The 24,892-nt window shown below is 40.8% G+C and overlaps 2 protein-coding genes across 2 annotated transcripts in view; one reads left to right on the top strand and one right to left on the bottom strand.

The window, feature by feature from the left end:
• The window catches only part of FUNDC2 (FUN14 domain containing 2), a 29,266-nt gene extending 28,165 nt beyond the window's left edge, over positions 1 to 1,101 (bottom strand). Inside the window, exon 1 of the mRNA XM_030806655.1 lies at positions 729 to 1,101. Within this exon, the coding sequence (XP_030662515.1) occupies positions 729 to 861 (133 nt within the window). The 5' untranslated portion in view covers positions 862 to 1,101. The remainder of the gene's footprint in view (positions 1 to 728) is intronic.
• Positions 1,102 to 5,030: 3,929 nt separating this feature from the next.
• The window catches only part of F8 (coagulation factor VIII), a 205,196-nt gene continuing 185,334 nt past the window's right edge, over positions 5,031 to 24,892 (top strand). Inside the window, exon 1 of the mRNA XM_003279331.4 lies at positions 5,031 to 5,372. Coding sequence (XP_003279379.1) covers positions 5,230 to 5,372 — 143 coding nt within the window. The 5' untranslated portion in view covers positions 5,031 to 5,229. The remainder of the gene's footprint in view (positions 5,373 to 24,892) is intronic.

Below are 24,892 nucleotides of genomic sequence, written 5' to 3'. Positions count from 1 at the left end.
ACAGAGATACAATAGATGTATAAATAACCTCAAAAGTGAAGTAACAATAAAACATGGTAAATAATAAAAGTGATGAGTTTTTAGTATTTTCACTGCCTTTGTTTTTAACATAATTGACGTAATTTTACGTTTATATGATTTTCAATGATGGCTCTGTTTAGCATTGGGATCCTGTGAGTCAGTACTAAATTAAATACAACCTAAACATTCAAAATAGGGTAAGAAGCATAAGTTAAAGACGTGCTCCACTGCGAATTACACGGAATCTTTGACTACGCCGACTAAACAGAAGGCTATTCCTAAGTACCATCCCTTATGTGCTAGTTTTTCAAAACCAACAATAAAGCAGTTGGGGAGGTGCCTTGTACACAGAATGACGCCACGAGGCATTTGAGATGAACGTCCAAAGGGACAAAGAAGCCAGACCGCTTCCGAGAACAGGGACAGAATGTCTTCGGGCTTCTGCTGCCGAGGGCGGCGCCGGAAGGCTGGGTGAGCTCCACTGGAGACTACACCCTGGGGTGGTTAGGCCCCAGAGACGCGCGTGACCTTGGCCGGACCCTGGGAGCGGCTGAGCCAGGGAAGAGCCCCGAGCGCCCTCCCCATCCCCGCGCCGCTTGGACTCCCCGGGGAGCTCGGTCGGGACTGGCGGGCGCGGAGCCCTTCCCCTTCCGGAGCCCAGGAAGGCGGCTCCCCGCGGCGCCGGCCGCGCGCGCGCCCGCCCTTACCTTGACTGGACGCGGCCATTTCGGTGAGCTTGTCTCGCGAGGACACAGGTAGAGGATCTGCGCGGTAGGCCGCGGAGTGGCGCGCAGTTGTCGCCACCACTTGGCTTCCGGCACGTGGGGCAGATGTTTCCATTCCCACGGCGGCAGCGGAAGAGGGCGGGCCGGGCGCGCCGCGGCTGCTTGCAGTCGCCGCAAGCGGCTACATCACAGAGCTCAGCGTGCAGTGTCACAGGCCCCGCAGCCCCGCCCAACAGATGCACCGAGATGCGCGTGCGCAGAAGGCGTCCTGGGGGTGAGGCTCCTTCCCTCTACTCCCCCCGACTCTCCCCCACTTTCCCCCCTCCACCCACTGCGGCCGTCGGGGCTCGCTCGCCAAGTACCTGGAGGCGAGTTCCTGACGCGACTGCGACTCAATCCTCGCCTGGTGAAGAATATTTTACCTATGACTCACTGAAAATAAAGACGGCTGAGTGACCGTGTTTGTTCATGTAAACATTGAACAAATATTTATCGGCTTCTGCGATGTGCCCTACCTTTTAGTGGAGGAAGACACATTTTATTTATGTATTTAATTTTTCTTTTGAATTTTACATGTGAGTTATACTTAATAAAACTGACTTCAAAATATATCTTCAACAGAAAATCCAGCAACAGTTTCTATTATGTTAGTTAAAACAGCCAGTCTTTTCCTTTACTTTTAAAAATTATTCATAAATGTAATTAGTGAATTATAATAAACATTGACATCTGATCCACTGCTTTAGGAGTGACACAAATGAAGTAACTCAAGCTATTTTCTTTATAATCATTGTCCTATTGTTTTCTTTTTCTTTTCAATTATACTGCTTAATATAGGATTTTGTAGCACCATAGGAGTTGAGTAAAAATAAAAGTAATAAAAATATACCTTATCTGGCCGGGCGCGGTGGCTCACGCCTGTAATTTCAGCACTTTGGGAGGCCAAGGCGGGCAGATCACGAGGTCAGGAGATCGAGGCCATCCTGGCTAACATGGTGAAACCCCGTCTCTACTAAAAATACAAAAAATTAGCCAGGCGTGGTGGCACGTGCCTGTAGTCCCAGCTACTCGGGAGGCTGAGGCAGGAGAATGGCGTGAACCAGGAGGTGGAGCTTGCAGTGAGCCGAGATCATGCCACTGTACTCCAGCCTGGGCGACAGAGCGAGACTCCCTCTCAAAAAAGAAAAAAAAATACGTTATCTATGAAGATTTCCAATTTGATTTCTATTTATCACAAATGGCCACAGTACTCTTCTGTACTTTACCACATACCATATTGTATGCTGTAATTATTTGTGAATATGTAATTGATAATATTGTAGGTTTTAGAGAATCCTTGAAAACATGAAAATTTGGTAATGGGGTCTATTTTGATTATTTTATTTTATTTTATTTTATTTTATTTTATTTTATTTTTGAGACAGAGTCTCGCTCTTGTTTCCCAGGCTGGAGTGCAATGGCACGATCTCGCCTCACTGCAAGCTCCACCTCCCGGGTTCAAGCGATTCTCCTGCCTCAGCCTCCCAAGTAGCTGGGACTACAGGCGCGTGCCACCACGCCCGGCTAATTTTTTGTATTTTTAGTAGAGAAGGAGTTTCATCTTGTTAGCTAGGATGGTCTAGATCTCCTGACCTCGTGATCTGCCGGCCTCGGCCTCCCAAAGTGCTGGGATTACAGGCGTGAGCCACCGTGCCCGGCCATATTTTGATTTAAAATTTAGCAATAATAGATAAAATTTTCAATCAAGTAAGCCCTTGGGCCAGGGAATGCTATTCCTTAAAAAGTGCTTCTATCAATATAGCCTCTGACTCATTACTTTGGTAATTTTAAAATTGTATTTCATTCCTGATTAACATTCCCACCCAGATTATTAATTATACAATCTGTTAACTGTAGAACCTCAAACATGTTGGATTGTACTGTATTTGTCTGGAAGACACATTTTTAAAACATTGTAATCGCTATAAGAGAAGCACTGGGAAAGAAAGGAGCTTCTATGCCTGCAGTGCCTGAGGAGCCCTTTAACAGTGTGCCCCGCCCCTAAGCTACTGATGCTGTCATCCCCATCCCAGTTAGTCAGCTTTATTCCAAAAAACTTGGTGTTCCAAATTTTTCCTTCTCAAAGCCCACAGATCCAAAATTCATCAGCAGTTCCCACAAACGTTACCCTCACAATGAATCCAGCCATTTTCACCCTCTCCTGTGGTTCCATCATAGCCCAAGCCACCACCATTTCTCAGGCCACCCTCCTTCTACCCTTATCCCGCTAGAGTTTGTTCTATCTACAGTGATCAGAAAGATCAGCCTAAAAGATAATTCTGATCACCACCCTCCTCTACTCACAACCCGGCTGTGTCTCCCCATTGCCCTCAGTGTAGAAATCAATGTCCCTTTGCTGAAATGCAACCTTAGTGAAACTTTCCATGACTAACCTCCTTTAAAATTGCAACCTGGTCCACCCTTACTCCCCTTTACCCCACTTCTCTTTTTTGCACAGCACTTATTTTACCTTCTAACATACTGTATAATGTACTCATGTATTGTAATTATTGCTTATCATCCCTCTTTCAGTTGCTTATATTTTTTATCATTGTGTACCCAGTGCCTAGGACAATGTCTGTCTAGGACAAATGGGTAGTTATGTGGCTGTAGGCAAGCCATTTAACCTCTCTGTACCCCAGTTACTTTATCTGTATCCACTTTGCAGTGTTGTCATGAGGATTAAATCAGATAGCCTATGTGTAGCACCTGGCAGCGAATTTATCACCCTGTACTATAATTGTCTACTTTTCTGTCTCCTGCATTGGACTGTCATTCCCAGGGGGTTGGGAACTGGGATTTCTTCATTTCTGAGGCATAGAAGTATAGCATAGTGGTTAGGAGCATGACTTCTGGAGCCAGAGTACATGGGTTTGAATGCTACCACTCACAAGCTGTGTGGCCATTGGAGAAGTTGCCTAACCTCTCCGTGCTTCAGTTTCATCACAGATAAAATGAAGGTAAGAATAGTACCTGTATTTAAAAGCACCTAGAACAGTTCCTGGCATATAGTGTCAGCTGTCATCTCTGCATCCTTGTACCTGTCAGAGAGGAGTGTTTATCAAAGGGGCTTCTTGCTGCCTGTTTCCAAACCAGTCAACGATATACCAATTGCTCCCTAACACATTCTTGTTTGTGCAGAACTGAGCTCAATGATAACATTTTTATAGCAACCCTGATCAAGTTTCCTCTCATAATCTCTTACACTTTGAGGCCCCTGCAGGGGCCCTCACTCTCCCTAATACACATTAACCTGAGTAGGGTGTTTGAGCTCACCATGGCTACATTCTGATGTAAAGAGATATATCCTATACCTGGGCCAAATGTAAACAACCTGGAAAAATGTTAGGTTAAAAAGAAAACAAAATAAATAAATGAATAAATGCCGGGTGGTTATGACTGCTATTGAGAAAAATGAAGCCAAGAGGGATATCAGTAATGCAGGTGGGGGTAAAGAGCTTACAACATAAATGTGGTGTGCCATATTTAAACCTCATTTAACAGGCAAGATTTGAGCTGAAATGTGAAGGAGCTGTGGGAGTGGAACTACGTGGAAATCTGGGGGAAAGGTGTTTTGGGTAAAAGAAATAGCAAGTGTTGAGGTCCAGGGGCATGAGTGTGCTTGGTATTTTAGGGAAGAGTAAGGAGACCAGTATAACCAGAGTGAGATGAGACTACAGAGGTCAGGAGAAAGGGCATGCAGACCATGTGGGATGCTCTAGGACCTAGGCCATGGTAAAGATGTAGGGTTTTACCCTGATGGAGGTCAGAAGCCATTGGAGGATTCTGAGAAGAGGAGTGACAGGACTCGCTTTATAGTTTTAAATTATAACTATAAATTATAGTTTTTGAAACAATAGTTGCCTAACCTCATGTTATATGTAAAACTACAGTTTTAAAAACTATAAATTCCTCACACTGGCAGCAGTGTGAGGAGCAAGGGCAAAAGCAGAGAGACTAACAGGTTGCTGGTTACTCTTGCTAGTGCAAGTGAATTCTAGAATCTTCGACAACATCCAGAACTTCTCTTGCTGCTGCCACTCAGGAAGAGGGTTGGAGTAGGCTAGGAATAGGAGCACAAATTAAAGCTCCTGTTCACTTTGACTTCTCCATCCCTCTCCTCCTTTCCTTAAAGGTTCTGATTAAAGCAGACTTCTTATGCCCCTACTGCTATCAGAAGTGAATGGGTTAAGTTCAGCAGCCTCCCTTTTCCTACTTCAGTTTTTCCTGTGGCTGCTTCCCACTGATAAAAAGGAAGCAATCCTATCGGTTACTGCTTAGTGCTAAGCACATCCAGCGGGTAAAGCTCCTTAAAATGCTCTGCAAAGAAATTGGGACTTTTCATTAAATCAGAAATTTTACTTTTCCCCTCCTGGGAGCTAAAGATATTTCAGAGAAGAATTAACCTTTTGCTTCTCCAGTTGAACATTTGTAGCAATAAGTCATGCAAATAGAGCTCTCCACCTGCTTCTTTCTGTGCCTTTTGCGATTCTGCTTTAGTGCCACCAGAAGATACTACCTGGGTGCAGTGGAACTGTCATGGGACTATATGCAAAGTGATCCCGGTGAGCTGCCTGTGGACATAAGGTAAAGGCATGTCCTGTAGGGTCTGATCGGGGCCAGGATTGTGGGGATGTAAGTCTGCTTGGAGGAAGGTGCAGACATCGGGTTAGGATGGTTGTGATGCTACCTGGGCCCCAAAGAAACATTTCTGGGTAAGGTGTGCCACATCTGTGTTATTAGCAGAAATGCTAATTGCCAGTTCTTTTCATAGATAGGTCTGACCTATTTGTTGATATTTTGTTCTGTTTTGTCCATTGCTTCTCTTTGTCACATGCTGCTCCTCCAGAATCCAGAGACTGGAGTAGAGGGAGGGTGAAGGGACAAAGACAAAACTTCCCTCCGCCTGCCCAAGCTTCCACAGAGAGAATCAAGGCAATGAAATCCAATCAATATCACACACAAGTTTCATGTCTGGTTCTCTTGTGTGTACATGCAATGTGTGTTTTTTTTTTAATATCTTTTCCTACTTTGGGTGTAAGGATAATATGAGCCTTGAGTTCAGAAGCTTTTCATGTTTTGGGGGTTCTGGTGCATTTAGGGAGAGTATTAAATAACTTTATCAATATTGTCTATGGTCATCAGTTGATTCAGATTTTTCTATCTCTTCTTCAGTAAATATTGGTATATTTTGGTTTATATTTTGGTCTGTATTTTCATAGAAAGCAGTCTACTATCCCTAGATTTGATAATGTATTGGTATCAAGTTACATAAGAGTCTCTTGTGATTTCATTAAACGGTTCTGTGTCTGTAGTTATATTTCCTTTTTCATATATTTTCTTTTGGTTTGATTTATCAATCTCTTTTTTCTTTCTGTTGCATCAGTTTCTGCTTCTACTTACATTGATTCATGCCTTCCTTCTAACTTCCTTTGGTTCATTTTGTTGTTAGATTTTTGCTTATTGAGTTGAATGCTGAAATCATTTATTTTATATTTTGTTTTGCCTTCTTTAAATGTGTATTATAAAGATTTAAATATAATACATAGATAGTGGCTATGTAAACATTAAATGTGGTCATGTTGTACATACTTTATAGTCTTTTTGGTTCTTTCTGTTCGGCTCCCCACCCTCTTTCCACATCAGTCCCCTTCTCCCCCATCTCAACTAGGTAACCCCAGTATGATAATATATATTCACATACACATAACACACACACAAAGGTTTTCTTGGACATTATTTGTTTTATAAAATTGGGACATTATACACACATTTCTCACTCATTAACATGTACTAGAACTCTAAGTCCATTGGTATGGCTTTAATTCATTATTTTTATTGGCTATATAAGATTCTATGGTATGGCTGTATCGTAATTTAGTCAATATGTTCACTTTATTCCAGTTTTTGGCTACTATATCCTATATCGTTACATGCTGGTGCTTTTACTTCTGTTGAACAAATTTGCAAGAGGAATATTAATGGAATGAAGGGAATGTTTCCTTCTAAGTTTTAATTTCCAAAGAGGCCAGAACTTTTCAAACATTTCTACCATCGAAGTATGAAAATGGCCTTCTCTCTGCATTCACATAGCGATAAGTTTTATCCTGTTTTTAAAATTTGCCAATTTTACAGGTGTAGAGTGATATTGCATCATTACTTTCGTTGTGTTATTTTTATTTCTAATAAGTTGAGCATCTTTTTAAGTGCTTGTTGGCTATTGGATTTATTTAGGGGATTTAATTAGTCATATGCTTTGCCCATTATTCTTTGGACTCTTTCATTTAAAAAAAAATTATGAGAACCCTTTTATTATTACAAATATTAACTCTTTGTCATGTATATTGCAGTTTCCCCCAAGATCCATTGTTTGTCTGTCGACTTTGTTATAACTTTTACCAAAACAGTTTTTAATTTTTATAATCAGAGATATCTTTTCTTTCATATCTTCAGAGTTGGCAAGGTTGGTTAAAAATGTTTCCCACACCTCAAGATTGTATGTGTAGTCTCCCAGATTTTCTTGCAAGATGTTTACTGTTTCACTTTTTATATGCATTGCTTCAATTATCTGCTAATTACTTTTGTCATATGGCCTGAGAGAGGGATTTGTCTAGTTTTATTTCCATCCAGATCAATAGCCTGTTGTGATGGCACCTTTTGCCACTGATTTGAATCAACACATTCATCATATAAAGTTCTCATATATATTAGCATGTATTTCTGGATTCGTTAGGCTGTTTCACTAATCTACTGTTATCTTGCTATGCCAGTACCATAGTGATTTGATTACAGTGAGCCTATGATATCTTCTGATATCTGGTGGGTGAAAGCAATCCTCACTATTCTTTTTGTACCTTTCTTAGCTATTTAGACACTTTATTCTTCCACATAAAACTGTTAAGATATTTTTCAAATTAAAAAGATCCAAGCCCTGTTGTGATTCTAACTGAAATTTCATTAAACTCCTACCTTAATTTTATTAATGTAATAAATTTAAATATTTTTCTTATTACATTTATCTCTGTGTATTTTATAAGTGTGATGCTATTGTTAATAAGATAGTTTTCTCCTATTTCCATTTATGAGTGCTTAGCACCAAATAGAGATAAGCTATTGGTTTGTGTATTTTCAGCTTTTTCTTTTGAGGCAGGGTCTCATTTTGTCACCCAGGCTGGAGTGCAGTGGGGTGATCTCACCTCACTGCAGCCTCAACCTCCTGGATTCAAGCAATTCTCCTGTCTCAGCCCCCCAAGTAGCTGGGACTACAGGAGCAGACCACCAAGCCTGGAAAATTTTTGTATATTTTTTAGAGATGGGTTTTGGCCATGTTACCCAGGCTGGTTTTCAAGTCCTGAGCTCAAGCATTCCCCCCACCTCAGCCTCCCAAAGAGCTAGGATTACAGGTTTGAGCCACCACACCCAGCCATTGTGTATTCATCTTAAATCTAGCTACCTTACCAAATTCGCCTATTAATTCTAGTAATTTTACCCTAAAGTCTCTATGAGTATTGAATCATATCATCACTTAAATGAGACAGATTTTAGCTCATTTCCAATGTTTATAGCCAGTTACTTCATTTTCTTATCTTATTGAATTTATTAGAAAACAAGAGAAAATGTTAAATAATAACAGTGAAACTGAACATTCCTTCTACTCTATGATTTTACTTGAAATAATTTTTGTATTTTGCTATTTAGAGTAACATTTGCTGTTTTGGTTTTTGTAAATGGTGTTTGTTACTTCTATTCTCATTTGCCACAAAATGTTTATCATAAATAACTTTTCAGCAGCTGGTATAATCTGAATTGTCTTCTTTGATATGTTGATAAACAAATTATGTTAATAGATGTCCTGACACTAAATACCCTTACATTCTTGCAGTAAAATCTACTATTCATGTAATTTGATTATTAGTGGGTTCTATGTACTACTATTTCTTTAGACACTGTGTGCCTTTAAATGTGGGATTGATCTATAGCTTTTTTTCTTTTTTTTTTTACTATTCTTAGTAGATTTTCACTACTGGACCTACTAATAATAATAAACAAAGTTTTGTTGGCTTTATCAAATGAATTGATGGTACTCCATCTTTTTCTATTGCTTAGAATAGCTTAAGTAACATTTGAATTATCCATTGTCTAAAAGTTAGGTGAGACTCACTTATGAATCCATTTGGTCCTAGTGGCATTTGCAATGTCTTTAATCACCCCTCCAGGCTCTTCTATGATAATCAGTCAATTCAAGTTTCAACTTCTAATAATTATATACCTTTCTAGGAAGTAACTTTATTTATTTTTTCGATTTTGTTGCCACAGTGTTACATGTAACAATCACTCATGATTCTTTTACTCCACATTATCTGTAGTTATGGGCCCTTTCTTATTCCTAAATTCCTCTATCTTTGCTATTTATCTTTTTTCCTTGAATAAGCTTGCCAATGACTTGTCTATTTTGTTGCTGGTGGTGCTCTTTTCAAAGAATGAGCTTTTGGATTTTTTTTTTTTTCTAGTTGGTATAAAGCATTTTTATTTTCACTGAGCAGGAAAAAAAAAGCTATTGATTCATTAACTGTGCTTCTTTATTGGCATGTAGCTATGCACTGTTCACACATTAATATATAAAACTCCTCAGTCTGTTTTATTTTGTCCGATGGGAAAACATGAACAGTGAGATTTCTTATGCAAAAAGTGAACAGTTCAACTATGCTAGCTCCATATACCTTTATTAACATTCCAGAGACTTATCCTCTCAACATGATCTGACTTCTGTAGGATAACTTTTCAGGAAAAGTATTTTCTGATCAGTGAATCTTGGAGATATAAATAAGCAATCGGCCAGGTATGGTGGTTCATGCCTGTAATTCCCGCACTTTGGGAGGCCGAGGCAGGCGGATCACCTGAGGTCAGGAGTTCGACACCAGCCTAGCCAACATGGTGAAACCCCGTCTCTACCAAAAAAAAAAAAAATTAGCCAGGCATGGTGGTGCTCGCCTGTAATCCCAGCTACTCAGGAGACTGAGGCAGGAGAATTGCTTGAACCTAGGAGGCAGAGGTGGCAGTGAGCTAAGATTGTGCCACTGCACTCCAGCCTAGGTGACAGAGTGAGACTCCATTTCAAAAAAAAAAAAAAGCAGTATCTCTCATATTCATTAACTGGACCCTGAATTTCTTAAAGCTCACCCCAAAGCTGAAGTCCATGAAGGCACTAGTTCTCAAACTTCAGGGTGCATAAGAGTCACTCGGGAAGCTTATTAAAATTTAGGTTCCTAGGCCCCATCCTCAGCAAACTATTTAGTCCCCATGTAATTCTATCCCACCCCGCCCCAGCTTTATTGTGGTATAATTGACAAATAAAAGTTGTATATATTTAAGGTGTACAACATAATGTTTTGATGTAAGTATACATTGTAAAATGGTATAGCATGGAGGGTTTTCTTTTCATTTTTTTCAGAATAGTTTGTAATATCTTCTTTGATTTCGTCTTTGATAATCTAGACGTATGATTTTAATTGCTTTTTAAATTTGTTTATCAAGTTAGTTTGTAGTATTTGGGTCAACTTTGAATATCCTGTTAATTTCCTATTGCTGTGTAACAAATTACATCAAATGTATCAGCTTATGACAGCACCCATTTACTGTCTCACAGTTTCTGTGGGTTAGAAGTCCAGGTGGGCTCAGCTGGATACTCTGTGCAGGGTCATACAAGGCCAAAACCAAGCTGTTAATAGGGTAATGTTAGCAAATTCAGTTCCTTCTCTCACTTTCCATATAGTGCCCTCTACCAGCAATGGTGCATCAACACTCTCTCATGCTTGGAATTGCTCTAACTTCAATTTTCCGTACATATCTCTGGCCTTTTTTGCCTCTCTCTTTTACTTTTAAGGACTCATGTGATTACATTGGGCCGACCTGGATAATTCAGAATACTCTCCCCATCTCAAGGTTAGCTGATCAGCACCCTTAATTCCATCTGCAAAGTTTCATTTGCCACATAATATATTTTTGGACATGACACCAAAGAGCAAAGGTGATGTGGGCCAAATTTTTACCTGCCACAGGTATAGTTTACATACAATGAAGCACATCAATTTTAAATGTGCAGTTTGATGAGTTTTGACAAATGCATACACTTGCATAACCACCACCCTAATCAACATGCATTTACGTCAACCCTCCTGCAACTTTTTAATGAGTCTCCCCCACTGACCTGGCCTCAGGCAGTAAACTGCTATCTGGAAATTACAGATTTGTTTTCACATGTTCTAGAATTTTACATCAGTGGAATCATACGGTATGCATTCTTCTATGGCTTTTTTTTCTTCAGCATCATGATTTGGAAATTCATGCAGGTTGTTGTATAAAGTATTTCTATCCTTTTTATTGCTGATTACTGCTCCATTATGGGATTATATCGTAATTTTGGATTATTTCCAGTTAGGAGCAAATACAAATAAACCTGCTGTGAACAGTGCTCCACATGTTTTGTGTGAACATCTATTTTCATTTATCTTAGTTAACTATCTAGGAGTGGAATTGCTGGATTATATGGTAAGTGCATGTTTAACTTTAAAAGAAACTGCCAGACAGATTTCTTGAATGTACCATTTTATACTCCCACCAGCAATGCATGAGAGTTCCAGTTGCAATATATCCTGAATAACATTTGATGTTGCCAGTACTTAATGACTGCACAGTGGTATCTCACTATACTTTTTTTTTTTTTTTGAGATGGAGTCTCATCCCATCACACAGGCTGGAGTGCAGTGGCGCAGTCTCAGCTCAACATCTGCCTCCTAGGCTCAGGCAATTCTCGTGCCTCAGCATCCTGAGTAGCTAGGACTACGGTCACACGCCACCATGCCTAGCTAATTTTTGTATTTTTAGTAGAGACAGGGTTTTGCCATGTTGGCCAGGCTGGTCTCAAACTCCTGGCCTCAGGTGATCTACCTGCCTCAGCCTCCCAAAGTGTTGGGATTACAGGCTTGAGCCATTGAGCCTGGTTATACTTTTAATTTGCATATCTCTGATGACTAAAGATGTTGAGCATCTTTGCATGTGCTAATTAGCCATTCCTATATCTTCTTGGAAGTGTCTATTCATACCATTGGTCCTTCTTTTTTAAACATAGTTTCAATTTTTATTTTAGACTGAGGAGGTACATGTGCAGGTTTGTTACATGAGTATGTTGCATGATGCTGAAGTTTGGGTTACGAATGAATGATCCTGTCACTGAGATAGTGAACATAGTACCCAATAGGTGGTTTTTCACTCCTTGCTACCCTTCCTTCCTCCTCCCTCCTTCCTCTAGTAGTCCCCAGTATCTATTATTCTATGTCCATGTATTCTCATCATTTAGCTCCCACTTATAAGTGAGAACATATGGTATTTGGTTTTCAGTTCCTATGTTAATTCACTTAGGGTAATGGTTTGCCAGTTTTTAATTGGGTTGTCTTGTTATTGTTGAGTTTTGATAATTTTTTATCTATTCTGGGTACAAGACTTTTCAGAGGTACCTGTTTTGAATTTTTTTTTCCAATCTATGGCTTGCATTTTCATTTTCCAAATGGTGTCTTTCAAATAGTGGAAATTTATAGTTGCAGTTAAGTCCAATTTAGCTTTTCTTCTTCTATAATTCATGCTTTTTTTCCTCTGTCCTAGGAAATCTTTGCCCACCTCAAGTTCACAAAGCCTTTCTTCTGTTTTCTTCTAGAACTTTTATCACTTTAGCATTAGTATTTAGGTTTATAATACATTTTGAGTTAAATTTTCTGTATGGTGTGACTTCTCTTTCTCTATTGAATTCCCTTGGCACCTTTGTAGAAAATTAAATGACTGTATATAGGCAAATCTGTTTATGGATTCTCTAGTTCCATAGATGTGTATATCTGTGCTTATGCCAGTACCAAATTGTTTTGATTGTTTTAACTTTATAGTAAGTCTTAATATCAGGCAGTCTAAAACCTCTAACTTACTTTTTTATTGAAATTGCTTTTGATATATTTAGGCTTTTATATTTCTGTATTAATTTTATAGTCAACTAGCCAACTCCACCAAATAGCCAACTGAGATTTTGACTGGAATTGAATTGAATCTGTAGATCAATTTGGGGAGAATTGACATTTAAACAATATTGAATCTTTCAGTACAACAACATGGTATGCCTTTGTTTCTTTAAATTTTCTTTAATTTCCCTCTAGGATATTTTGTAGCCTACAGAGTAGTTCTTGCAAGAATTATATTAATTGTATCCGTAAGTATTTTGAGGGATTCGATGCTATTGTTAATTGTATCATTTTTATTTGTTTTCGTTTTCCAGTCATTTGTTACTAAAATATACAAATTCAGTTGATTTTTGTATATTGACCTTGTTCACTCTAATCTTGTTAATTTGCATTTTAGCTCTAGTAGCGTTTTGCACTTCTTTTAGAATTTCTACATATACAATAATGTTGTCTGCAAATAAAGACAGTTTGCTTCTTCCTTTCCAAACTGGATACTTTTTATTTATTTTTTTCATGCCTTACTGCACTGGCAAGGGCCTCCAGTACAATGTTAGATAGAACTGATAATAGCAGAATCCTTGTCTTGTTCCTGATTTCAGAGGGAAAATATTCATTATTTTACCATTAAGTACAATTACTTGTAATTTTTTCATAGATGCCCTTTGTCAAATTGAGGAAGTTTCCTTCTATTCTTGGTATGAGAGTTTTTATCAAGATTTGATGTTGGATTTTGTCAAATGCTTTTTCTGCATCTATTCAAATGGTCATATGGTTTATCTTGTTTATTCTGTTATGGTGAATTACCTTGATTGATTTTTTAATGAGGAACTAGCTATATATTCCCAGGGAAGAAATCCACCTGGTTGTGACATATTATATTGGCAATATTTTCGCTATGGACTGAATTGTCTCCACCTCCCCCCACCCCAAATTCATATGTTGAAGTCCTAACTCTCAAGATGATTATATTTGGAGATAGGGCTTTTAGGAGGTAAACAAGGTTAAATGAGGCCATAAGGATGGAGTCCTAATCTGATAGGATTGGTGGCCTCATAAGAAGAGAGAAAGTTCTCTCTCTACACTCATGCACTGAGGAAAAGCCATGTGCACATACAGCAAGAAGGCAGACATCTACCAGCCGGGAAGAGGGCTCTCACTAGAAACTGACTGTGCTGGCACCCTGATGTTGGATTTCCAGCCTCCGGAACTGTGAGAAAATGAGTTTCTGTTGTTTAAGTCACCCAATCTCTGGTATTTTGTTATGGCAGCCCTGGCCAACTAAAACTGTTTTGTTAAGGGTTTTGGTGGTGATGGTGGTTTTTTAGTTTTTGCATCTGTGCTCATGATGGATATTTGGCTGTGATTTTCTTATAATGTCATTGTCTGGTTTTGATATAAGAGTGGTATTAGTCCGTTCTAATGCTGCTATGAGGACATACCTGAGACTGGGTAATTTATAAAGGAAAGAGATTTAATGGACTCACAGTTCCACGTGGCTGGGGAGGCCTCACAATCATGGTGGAAGGCAAAGGAGGAGCAAAGACACATCTTATATGGCATGGTGGCAGACAAGAGAGCATTGTACAGGAGAACTGCCCTTTATAAAACCATCAGCTCTCATGAGACTTATTCACTATCGTGTGAACAGCATGGGAAAAACCCACTGCCATGATTCAATTACCTCCCACCCCGTCCCTCTCACAGCACATGGGGATTGTGGGAGCTACAATTCAAGATGAGATTTAGGTGGGGACACAGCCAAACCATATCAAAGAGTAAGACTATTCTTTTTTTTTTTTTTTTTGGAGACAGAGTGTCGCTCTGTCCCCCAGGCTAGAGTGCAGTGGCGCGATCACGGCTCACTGCAAGCTCCGCCTCCCGGGTTCACGCCATTCTCCTGCCTCAGCCTCCCGAGTAGCTGGGACTACAGGTGCCCGCCAACACGCCCGGCTAATTTTTTGTATTTTTAGTAGAGACGGGGTTTCACCGTGTTCGCCAGGATGGTCTCGATCTCCTGACCTCGTGATCCGCCCGCCTCAGCCTCCCAAAGTGCTGGGATTACAGGCGTGAGCCACCGCGCCCGGCCGACTATTCTTATAAAATGAGTTGAGATGTGTTCACTCTTCTATTTAATGAATTTGTGTAGAATTGGTATCATTTCTTTTTTAAAAGTTTGACTATATTCACCAGGGAAATCATCTTATCCCAGTGTTTTTTATTTTGGTTTGGTTTGGTTTTTTTAAGGGTCTTAATTATGAATTCTATTTTTAATAGGTAAAGGGCTATTTGAATTTTCTATTTCTTATAGGATAAATTTTAATAATTTATTTTAAGAAATTCCATTTGAGACTGGGCATGGTGGCTCACACCTGTAACCCCAACACTTTGGGAGGAGGCAGCAGGATTGCTTTAGGCCAGGAGTTTGAGATCAGCCTGGGCAACATAACGAGACTTGACTTCTGCAAAATTTTTTTTAATTAGCCAAGTGTGGTAGCATATACCTGTAGTCCCAGCTACTTGGAAGGCTGAGGCAGGAGGATCACATGAGCCCAAGAGTTCAAGGCTGCAATTAACTATGGATCATGCTACTGCACTCCAGCCTGAGCAACAAAGCAAGGCTCTGTCTCAAAAAAAGAAAAGAAATTCCATCTGAGCTGTTGAATTTAATAGTATAAAGTTCAGAATATTTCCTTACCATTTTTTCACTCCTTGGAGGTATGATTTACATACTGTAAAAATCACTTATTTTCAGTGTGGAGATTTTTTTTCCTTTCCTAAATCTCCACATTTTTATTGACATAATTTACATATCATAAAATTCACCATTTGAAAGTGTACAATTCAGTGGTCTTTAGTGAATCCGTAAAGTGTGCAACTATCATCTTTATTTAATTCCAGAATATTTTCATCACCTCAAAAAGAAACCCTGTAACCATTAAACAGTCACTTCTAATTTTCTTCCTTTCCCCAGCCCCTGGCAACCATTAACATAGTTTCCGTCACTGTGGTTTTGCCTATTCTGGATATTTCCTGTAAATTAAGGGATAAAATATGTGGCCTTTTGTGTCTAGCATCTTTTGCTTAGCATGTTTTCAAGATTCTTCCATTTTTGCAGAATGATAGAGGAGTTAAAATAAGAAAATAAAGATATAGTAAGAATGAAACTATTTTCATTTTTTAATTTAAAAAAATCTTCCATGTTGTAGTATGTATCAGAATTTAACTCCTTTTTATGGCTGAATAATACTCCATTATATGGAGAGACCACATTTTTGGATTGTTTCCCCTTTTGGCTATTATGAATAATGCTGCTATAGAACATTCATGTACAAGTCTTTGTGTACATATGCTTTTATTTCTCTTCAGAATATACTTAGGAATATAATTGCTAGGTCACATGGTAATTCTATGTTTAACTTTTAGAGGAACTGCCAAACTTTTTCAAAGCAGCTGCACCATTTTACATTGTCACTAGCAAAGTATGAGTGTTCCAATTTTTCCATATTCTTATCAACACTTGTTACTGTCTTTTTAATTATACCCATCCTAGTGTGGATAATGTGATATCTCATTGTAGTTTGGATTTGCATTTCCCTGATGACTAACATTGTTGAGAGTCTTTTCATGTGTTTATTGACCATTTGTGTATCGCCTTTGGAGAAATGTCTATTTAAATCCTTTGTGTATTGTTAATTGGATTATTTGTTTTTTAGTACTGAGTTGTATAAGTTCTTTATATATTCATAATATTATACCCTTATCAGAGCTGTGACATGAAAATATTTTTTCCCATTCTGTGGGTAGTATTTTCACTTTCCTAATAGTATCCTGTGATGCACAAAGTTTTTCATTTTGATGAAGTCCAATATTTATTTATTTTACCCCTTTGGTTGCTTGTATTTTTGTTGTCATATCTAAGAAATCAATGTCAAATCAAAGATCACAAAGATTTAAATCTATATTTTCTTTTGAGACTTTTATAGTTTTAGTTCTTACATTGAGGTCATTGATCCACTTGGAGTTAATTTTGGTATATGGTGTGAGGAGGGGATCCAAGTTCGTTCTACAGCCTATATAGCCTGCAGATGAGCAATGTTAGTGACCTTGAAAGTAGAAGCCCAGATTGTCAGTAGCCTGGCATCTAACTAAACAACCATTTATCCATTAAAGTTAGCCTTGTTAACAATTAATATTGAGATAATTTTACTTAATACACTGTGTATATTTTAGTGTCCATCTAGCATGCAGCCTGAGGCACAGAGAATAATAGTTTGAGTATAAAATTGAATTGAATGGAATACATCATTAATTTATTATCTAGTTTTCTGTTGTTGTATAGGCAGTCACATGTATTTGCCAGAAAAAAGTTGATAGAATTTTTATTTTGATGAAACCCTTTTACACTTTAGATTATTTTGATGCTGATTAACAGGATAAGCTGACTCTGGACACATCCTGACAGCCTCTGCCAAGGTTTGAAATAAACAGCTGGGAAAATTCAGTTTTATATTATCTGTTCCCACAGCTGCTCAGTTTCTGCTAACCATGGGTCAGGGAATATAATAGGTTTTCCGATTAGTTTTAGATAAAATGTGAAAGAACAGTTCATGTCAAGGACAATGGTTGCCAAATATATTTGGCAGGATTTCTATATTGAATCCCAAAGGAAATACACAAACAAAACCCCACAAAAGTTAGGAAGGAGTAAAGCCCAGGAACCCTGGAACATTTTGTCACTTACTATGCAGATTAGCCTGAAAGTGAGACAGGCAAATAAATCACATGTTTCTGCCAGCGTGGAAAATATTCATTCAAATGGCAAAGGTCTCAGGCTGGGGAGCTGGATATTGTCCTGTAATAGGTTCATCTCAGAACTGAACCGCACACTTGGAGGGTGTTAATGCTCTTAGGAACATCTAGTTATTCCCTTTGAATAGAGTCCTGTCCTGAATCACATACTACTTGACCTAGGGCCTAGGCCTTTTTGTTTTTCTGTCTCACAATCTTGTTTCTCTATCAATTATGTGTTTTCACTCTTCTCTCAGAGAGGGAAAAAGTGTTTCTGTGTGCTCTTGATCCTGTTCCCTCTCTGATCTTCCAATCTCTTGCTCTATAACATATTTTATATGTGTCTTATATCTTCATTTTAGTCAGAAACATTTTATTTATTTATTTATCTATTTATTTATTTATTTATTTATTATTTTTTTGAGACAGAGTCTCACTCTATCCCCCAGGCTGGAGTGCAGTGGCGTGATCTTGGCTCACTGCAACCTCTGCCTCCCGTGTTCAAGCAATTCTCCTGCCTCAGCCTCCTGAGTAGCTGGGATTACAGGCGCGCCCTACCATGCCCAGCTAATTTTTGTATTTTTAGTAGACAGGGTTTCATCATGTTGGCCAGACTGGTGTCGAGCTCCTGACCTCAGGTGATCCTCCTGCCTCGGCCTTCCAAAGTGCTGGGATTACAGATGTGAGCCATTGTATCTGGCCTTTAATAAGAAACATTTAAAGTGAAAGCACTGTGGTAACTTATGTTGAAATACCTTAGAAATCAATGGAAACTGTACAGACAGGGGGTAGGATAGACGTAGTGGAACCAAGGATATGATATGGAAAAAGGAGAAAGGTAGCAAACTAGGGATGAGTTGGTGAATGTGGAAGGGCATAATAATGTTAAATGACTAAAAACTACATAGGCTTATGTTAAGACTAGTGCCATGGAAATTTTTAGAGGTAGATGACATTAGAGTATGTTTAAATATAAATTAATGTTACCGGTTGTGTTCCCTAGATGTAGACTCTGAGATGAAGATTAATTTTATTTGGAGTGTTCTTGGGATCAACACCTGAGGAATCAGGGATAGGCAGAGGGAGAAGCGCGCTGCCGGGTAGGCTCCAGGACAGCCTTGCTGGACCTTACAGGGAGCTCTGGAGCTGGAATGAACCTTCCAGGTTGGACCAACATGTCCAGGCCTCTGTGTCCCTGCACTGAGCACTCATGAAGTGCTGTCCATCCCAGGACAGGGCAGAGTCAGCCCTGGGAAGAGGCGTGGTCTGCCCAGAGAGGGGGTGGGGCCTGTCCTGGAAGTAGGCGGGGCATGTCCTGGTAGAGGGGCGTGGTCTGTCTTGGGAAGGAAGGTGCGTGGCCCCCCAGGCAACATTCCTCTGGGGCAGTCCTGGCGCACACCTCAGCGGCACACACCTCAGCGGAGGTGAAGGCTGACTTCCCACACCCAGCGGCTGGGACTGGGGAGTTCTTTCCTAGACTGCAGTCCGGGCGCCCCTCACCCTCGTGCTGCTCAGCTTCAGGTCGTCGTCGGTTCAGGGCTCAGCTGCACGCTCCTGCCCGCGCCCTGGGCGTGATGGCACCCCCAGCCCCTGCCATTCTTCCCCCTCACCCCCTCTCCCTGCCACTGCTCTGCATTGCCCTGGGTTAGCCTGGTGGGGCCAGGTGGCACCCGCTGTATACTCTTGCCTTTCTGCTGCAGGGGCCTTCTAAACCGCGGGTCCCAGAGCTGCAGGGAGGGGCGGCACAGACTCCCCACGTGGCTCATTGGCGGGGGTGGTAATCCAAGTTCTTTTGCTGCCCACTCTTTGATTCCCAAACCCCATGTAGTCTTCTTACTGGGGATACAGAATCATCTTTGAATTCATACATATACAGCACCTTGGAGGCTGGCCCTCCATCGTCACAGAGACCTGCCTCCAAGCTGCAGTTTTACATGTGCCTGGTTGTGGACCCACTCCCTCATCTCTTTTGCTGTGCAGTGATTCCCCAGGTCTACACGGTGCTATATGGAATTCCACATCAGTGAATCAAATCCTCTGTAAGATTTCAGATAGTGGTGCTGGCTAAGGCCCTGAAGGGAGGAAAGGCTAAGTTATGCCAAGATTAGGTATCACAATGAAGTCCTGTCCTTTCTAGGATGAAAGGAGTCCAGTGTGTCTGGCCACCAAGAAGCTGGTTTGTCTCTGTGATGGACAATACCATATTACAGCAGTCCCCAACCTTTTTGGCACCAGGGACTGGTTTCATGGAAGATAATTTTTCCAGAGACTGTGGGGTTGTTGGGAATGGTTATGGCATGAAACTGTCCACCTCAGATCATGAGGCATTAGTTAGGTTCTCATAAGGAGCACAAAACCTAGATCCCTTGCATATGCAGTTCACAGTAGCATTCGCACTCCTATGAGAATCTAATGCAGCAGCTGATCTGACAGGAGGCAGAGCCCAGGCGGTAATACAAGTGATGGGGAGCCACTGTAAATACAGATGAAGCTTTGCTCCCTGCCTGCTGCTTACCTCCTGCTATGTGACCCCATTCCTAACAGGCCACAGACCAGTACTGATCAGGGGCCCAGGGGTTGGGCCCAATATGGCATATTGGGAGCTCAGCATTGATTTTTGTTGCTGGCAGGTTGGACTTTGGTGGCAACAGTAGCTAGATCAGCCTTAGTCAGTGGGAAGCCACACTTTTGGGTCCATGCATAAATTCTCTCCCTGCTGCTATAGCCACTTAGCTCATGTCTTGCCAGTACTGCGATGGCCTATGCAGAGGCTGGCTGATGTTAATTGCCAGAGTCATTTTTATCTGTGTTGTTGGTTTGTGCTTCCTTCAAGGTGGATGCTTTCTGTTGGCATTAATGTATTACTTGGAGATTTTTCTAGTTTGTGTCCACTCACTAATATACCTTTGTCCCAACTTTTTACTGGAAAAACTTCCTTATCAGTACGCTGGGCCCTGGCCCTCAGCCAGTACAGAAAGTCATTTGTCAAGGCCTTCAGTTGGCAGACGTGCTCCCTGGACTACGTGCTTTCTCGGGTGTCCCAGAAACCCTGGAATGGAGTGAAATGCAGGGCTACGTGGGAGAGCAGGGAGGCAAGAATTAAGTCAGCCCCACCTTTACGCAACTCAGTGGGTCTCCTTGAGAGAGGTCTGCAGTTTCAAGGAGACTTTTCAGCCAATCTGCTGTGAGATCCTGTGAAGGGGTGTGAAGGCCTTCCTCTGTGACTGTAGATTGGCCAGTCTCTCCTTGTGTGTCCAACAGTTTTCATTATACTTTATGTGAATTAATGCAAAACTGCTAGGTTTAAACTGCTCACCATTTTAGGGATCCCTTCTGGATTCTACCTTCCTTAAGGGGACATTTTCCTCCTTTCCTCAGTTCATCCTTTCTGCCTTGGCTTTGACGTGGTCTGGAGGCCACGGAGCCTCCTCCTGAGAACCTCTCTCTGGTGTGTCTGTTTGTGTCCGTCCCTCTCCTTTCCATCACTCCCTGTGGTTCCTGTTGGGCGTGGCTCCCATAAACGCACCTAGCAGGGTCTGCTTTGTCTGCAACCTGATGCCTTGTTGTTTCTCACCGAAACTCGCAGTCCAAACATCACATTTCGGGGCCACACTCTTTGTCAGAGCTCCAGGGGCGCAACCCTGGGGACCTGCTGGAAGGTGCCACCGTGACGTGTGCCTAGATGCGTTTTCCCTCAGTTACCACAACATTCCTGTGGTTCTGGTGGCTGGAAGGTGACCGCGTGCTTCACGAAGGGGGTCCTTACTGCTTCGCATCCACTCTTTTCACGGAAAGCAACTTGTCACATGTTTTCAGTGTTTCTAAGCGATTTTCTGCCGATCTTGTCTGCTAAGATTGTGTGGCAGCGTTTCCACAAATTTATAGCTGGCAGTGAATTGTCCCAAAGGAAATCATACAAAATAAAATGTTTCCAACATTGTTCAAATGCTTACAACTTATGTGCTTCCTTGGGTGATTTTACAACTTTTTAAACACACGAATAAAAATTATTGTCTGCTTTTTTCTCCTTTTTTCTCTCTTTCTTTTTTTTCTTGCATGCAGAAAGTTTATAGGAGGGGGATCCTCTGGATCAACACCCATGGGGGAGTGAAGGAAGCAGGATTGGGTAAAAGAAGTTGAGGTGATACAGTCTGAACAAAGGTCAATCCCACAAGGAGCTCAAGCTAGGATGGCTCTACAGAAATGTTCTCTATTGAGGCAAGTTGTCTGGACCTATATAGTCCCACATTTACCACGAATAAGGCATGAGTTTGGGTGTGGTGAATGACTTCAGCCAAAATTGGTTCCCAGAGAGGAATTCAGATTAGAGTTGTTAGCTGTCAGCACACCCAGCAGCTTAGTCCTGAAGCGGTGAATGTGGACACCAGCCTCCACTGTGGTCCACCCTTTCTGCTGCTCAGATTCATTTCCTTCATAAGTTCTGGAATGATTCCTTCAGGATTCTGATGGGCTCTCTTTCCTGGGGAAACAAAAGAGAAAGATTTGGAACAGAGCACAACTCCTGCTGCTTTAGCTTTTCTTGAGTCTGCAACTGGTACTCATCATCTTCCCCTTCTACTACCCATTCTAGATCCCTCCCCCCACCACCCTCTCAGTTCATACTTCTGCTGGTCCAAGTGGGTTACCAGATAAGGTACCTGGTCATCATGCCCTTTGTAAGCCATGACTGTACTTGTGCGTTTATCATCAACATTGAACAAGGGAATACTAAGAGATACCCAAGCAGATGACCTGGCTGCCAAATATATTCTCCTCTGTCTCCATCGTGTAATGTCAGCCCTTCCTCCTGATGATCAGGATCGGTTACTCTTGACAGGATAGTGATTCTTTTCCTTACCTCTTGGTCTCTTAATAGTGATCTGAAGTAATATGATGGCAACCATAGTTTCAAGTTTAATGAGACTCTTGATGTGTCCACTGGCGGACATATTCCCCTTTTAAGAACAGTACTTCCAAACTCTCAGAGCCCAGAGTTGGGAAAAGAGGCATAGTTTCCCTAATTGGGTCACTGGGAGTAATGGTAGTGTGAGGCTGCTCCTACTTCCACTCCTTGTTTCCCAAAACCATATATTTTACTTCGGGACACACCCCACTAAATGATGGCCATTGATCTAGAGTATATACTGCATCCTGCAGGATGGTGCCTCATTCTTATGGTATTATGTCTAAGCTAGTGCCTCAGCTGTGCCTTCAACAAGCTGTCCTACCACTCTATCAAGTGGGTAGCTTCTGGGTAGTGGATTCCATGGTCATGTATCTTCTTGCTTTAAAGTAGGTCTCTTGGTCTGATGCAATGTTATGTAAGATCAAATATTCTGTGAGGCCTTGAATGGTGGTGTTTACTGAGGCTTACCAAGCGACTGAATGATTTTCTTGAGAAATGGTGACATATCAGGGCCTTAGCTTTGGTCTCTGTTACTGGCAAGTTGAACATTAACAACATCAGTAGCTAGATCTGTATTGATGAGTCCATGATGTTGGGCCCATGCATAGCCTCTGCCATGGCTACTCCTTTCATACATCCATTTTGCAAGAATCAGAGCACCAACAGCAGAGGCTGGTAAGCATCAAGTGGCTAAGTCATTCAGTCTACTTGGTTGTTTAGTGCTGTTTCTGTGGCTGATGTTCTTTTCGTTTATTCATTCTGTAATGCGTGTCCTTTGTAGATTCAATTTCCTTCTCTCTGAACAACTTCTTTGGATATTTATTGAAAGGCAGGTCTACTGGCAATAAATTCCTCAATTTTTGTTGTCTGAGAAAGTTTTTATTTCTCCTTCATTTTTAAAGGGTATTTTCACAGAGTTCAGAGTTTTAGCTTGATTGTTTTTTCTTTCTCTCAACACTTTAAATATGTCAGTGCACTCTCTTCTTGTTTGCATGGTTTCTGAGGCGAAGTTGGATGTAATTTTTATCTTTGCTCCTCTATAGATAAAGTGTTTTTCCCTATCTGGTTTCTTACAACATTTTTTGTCTTTGATTTTCTGGAGTTTGAATATAATATGCCTGGGTGTAGGGTTTTTTTATTTGTTTGTTCATTTGCATCTATCTTTTTTTTTTTTTTTTTGAGACAGAGTCTCGCTCTGTCACCCAGTCTGGAGTGCAGTGGCACGAACTCGGCTCACTGCAAGCTCCGCCTCCCGGGTTCATGCCATTCTCCTGCCTCAGCCTCCTGAATAGCTGGGACTACAGGTGCCCACCACCACAGCCTGCTAATTTTTTTTGTATTTTTTAGTAAATATGGGGTTTCACCGTGTTAGCCAGGATGGTCTCGATCTCCTGACCTCGTGATCTGCCCGCCTCGGCCTCCCAAAGTGCTGAGATTACAGGCGTGAGCCACCGCACCCGGCTGCATCCATCTTCTTTGGTATTCTCTGAGCTTCCCGAATCTGTGGTATGGTGTCTGGTGTCTGACATTAATTTGGGGGAAATTCTCAGTCATTATTGCTTTAAAAATTTGCTCCTATTCATTTCTGCATTCTTCTTCTGGCATTTCCATTGTGTGTATGTTACAACTTTTGTAGTTGTTGTTCCACAGTTTTTGGACATTCTGCCATGGTTTTTTTTTTCAGTCTTTTTTTCTCTTTGCTTTTCAGTTTTTGAAGTTTCTATTGTCATGTCCTCAAGCTCAGAGATTCTTTCCTCAGCCATGTCTCGTCAACCAATGAGCCCATCAAAGACATTCTTCATCTCTGTTACAGTGTTTTGTTCTCTAGCATTTCTTTTTTATTCTGTCTTAGAATTTCCATATTTTTCCTTACAATATACATCTGTCATTGCATGTTGTCTACTTTTTGCATTAAACCCCTTAGCATATTAATCATAGTTTAAAAAATTCTAGTCTGATAATTATGACATTCCTGCCATATTTGACTCTGATTCTGATGCTTGCTTGTTCAGTCTCTTCAAATTTTGTGGTTTTTGCCCTTTAGTATGCCTTGTAATTTCTTGTTAAAAGGTGGACATGATGTACTGGCTAAGAGGAACCGCAGTAAATAGGCCTGTAGTGATGTAGTGAGAGGGAAAGCGTTCTCTAATCCTATGATTAGGTTTCAGTCTTTGGGTGAGCCTGTGCCCCTGGACTGTGCCCTTCATCGGTGCTTCTCTGATTCCCCAACCCCCCGTAGGTTGTACCAGATAGGTAGAGGTTATTTCCTTTTCCCTAAGTAGGTTAGGCTCTGATAAAAGAGCAGAATGTTTTGGCATATTTCAAATGGTTACTTCTCTCTTGCTCCTGACAGAAACACAGGGCATTTTCCTTCAATATTTATTATAAGGACCTGGTAGAGCTCCTAGAGG

This window comes from Nomascus leucogenys, chromosome X (genome assembly GCF_006542625.1).
Source record: "Nomascus leucogenys isolate Asia chromosome X, Asia_NLE_v1, whole genome shotgun sequence".
In the NCBI taxonomy this organism is placed as follows: domain Eukaryota; kingdom Metazoa; phylum Chordata; class Mammalia; order Primates; family Hylobatidae; genus Nomascus; species Nomascus leucogenys.
Note: the sequence above shows the minus strand (reverse complement) of the source record. Positions and strands in the feature narration are given on the sequence as shown.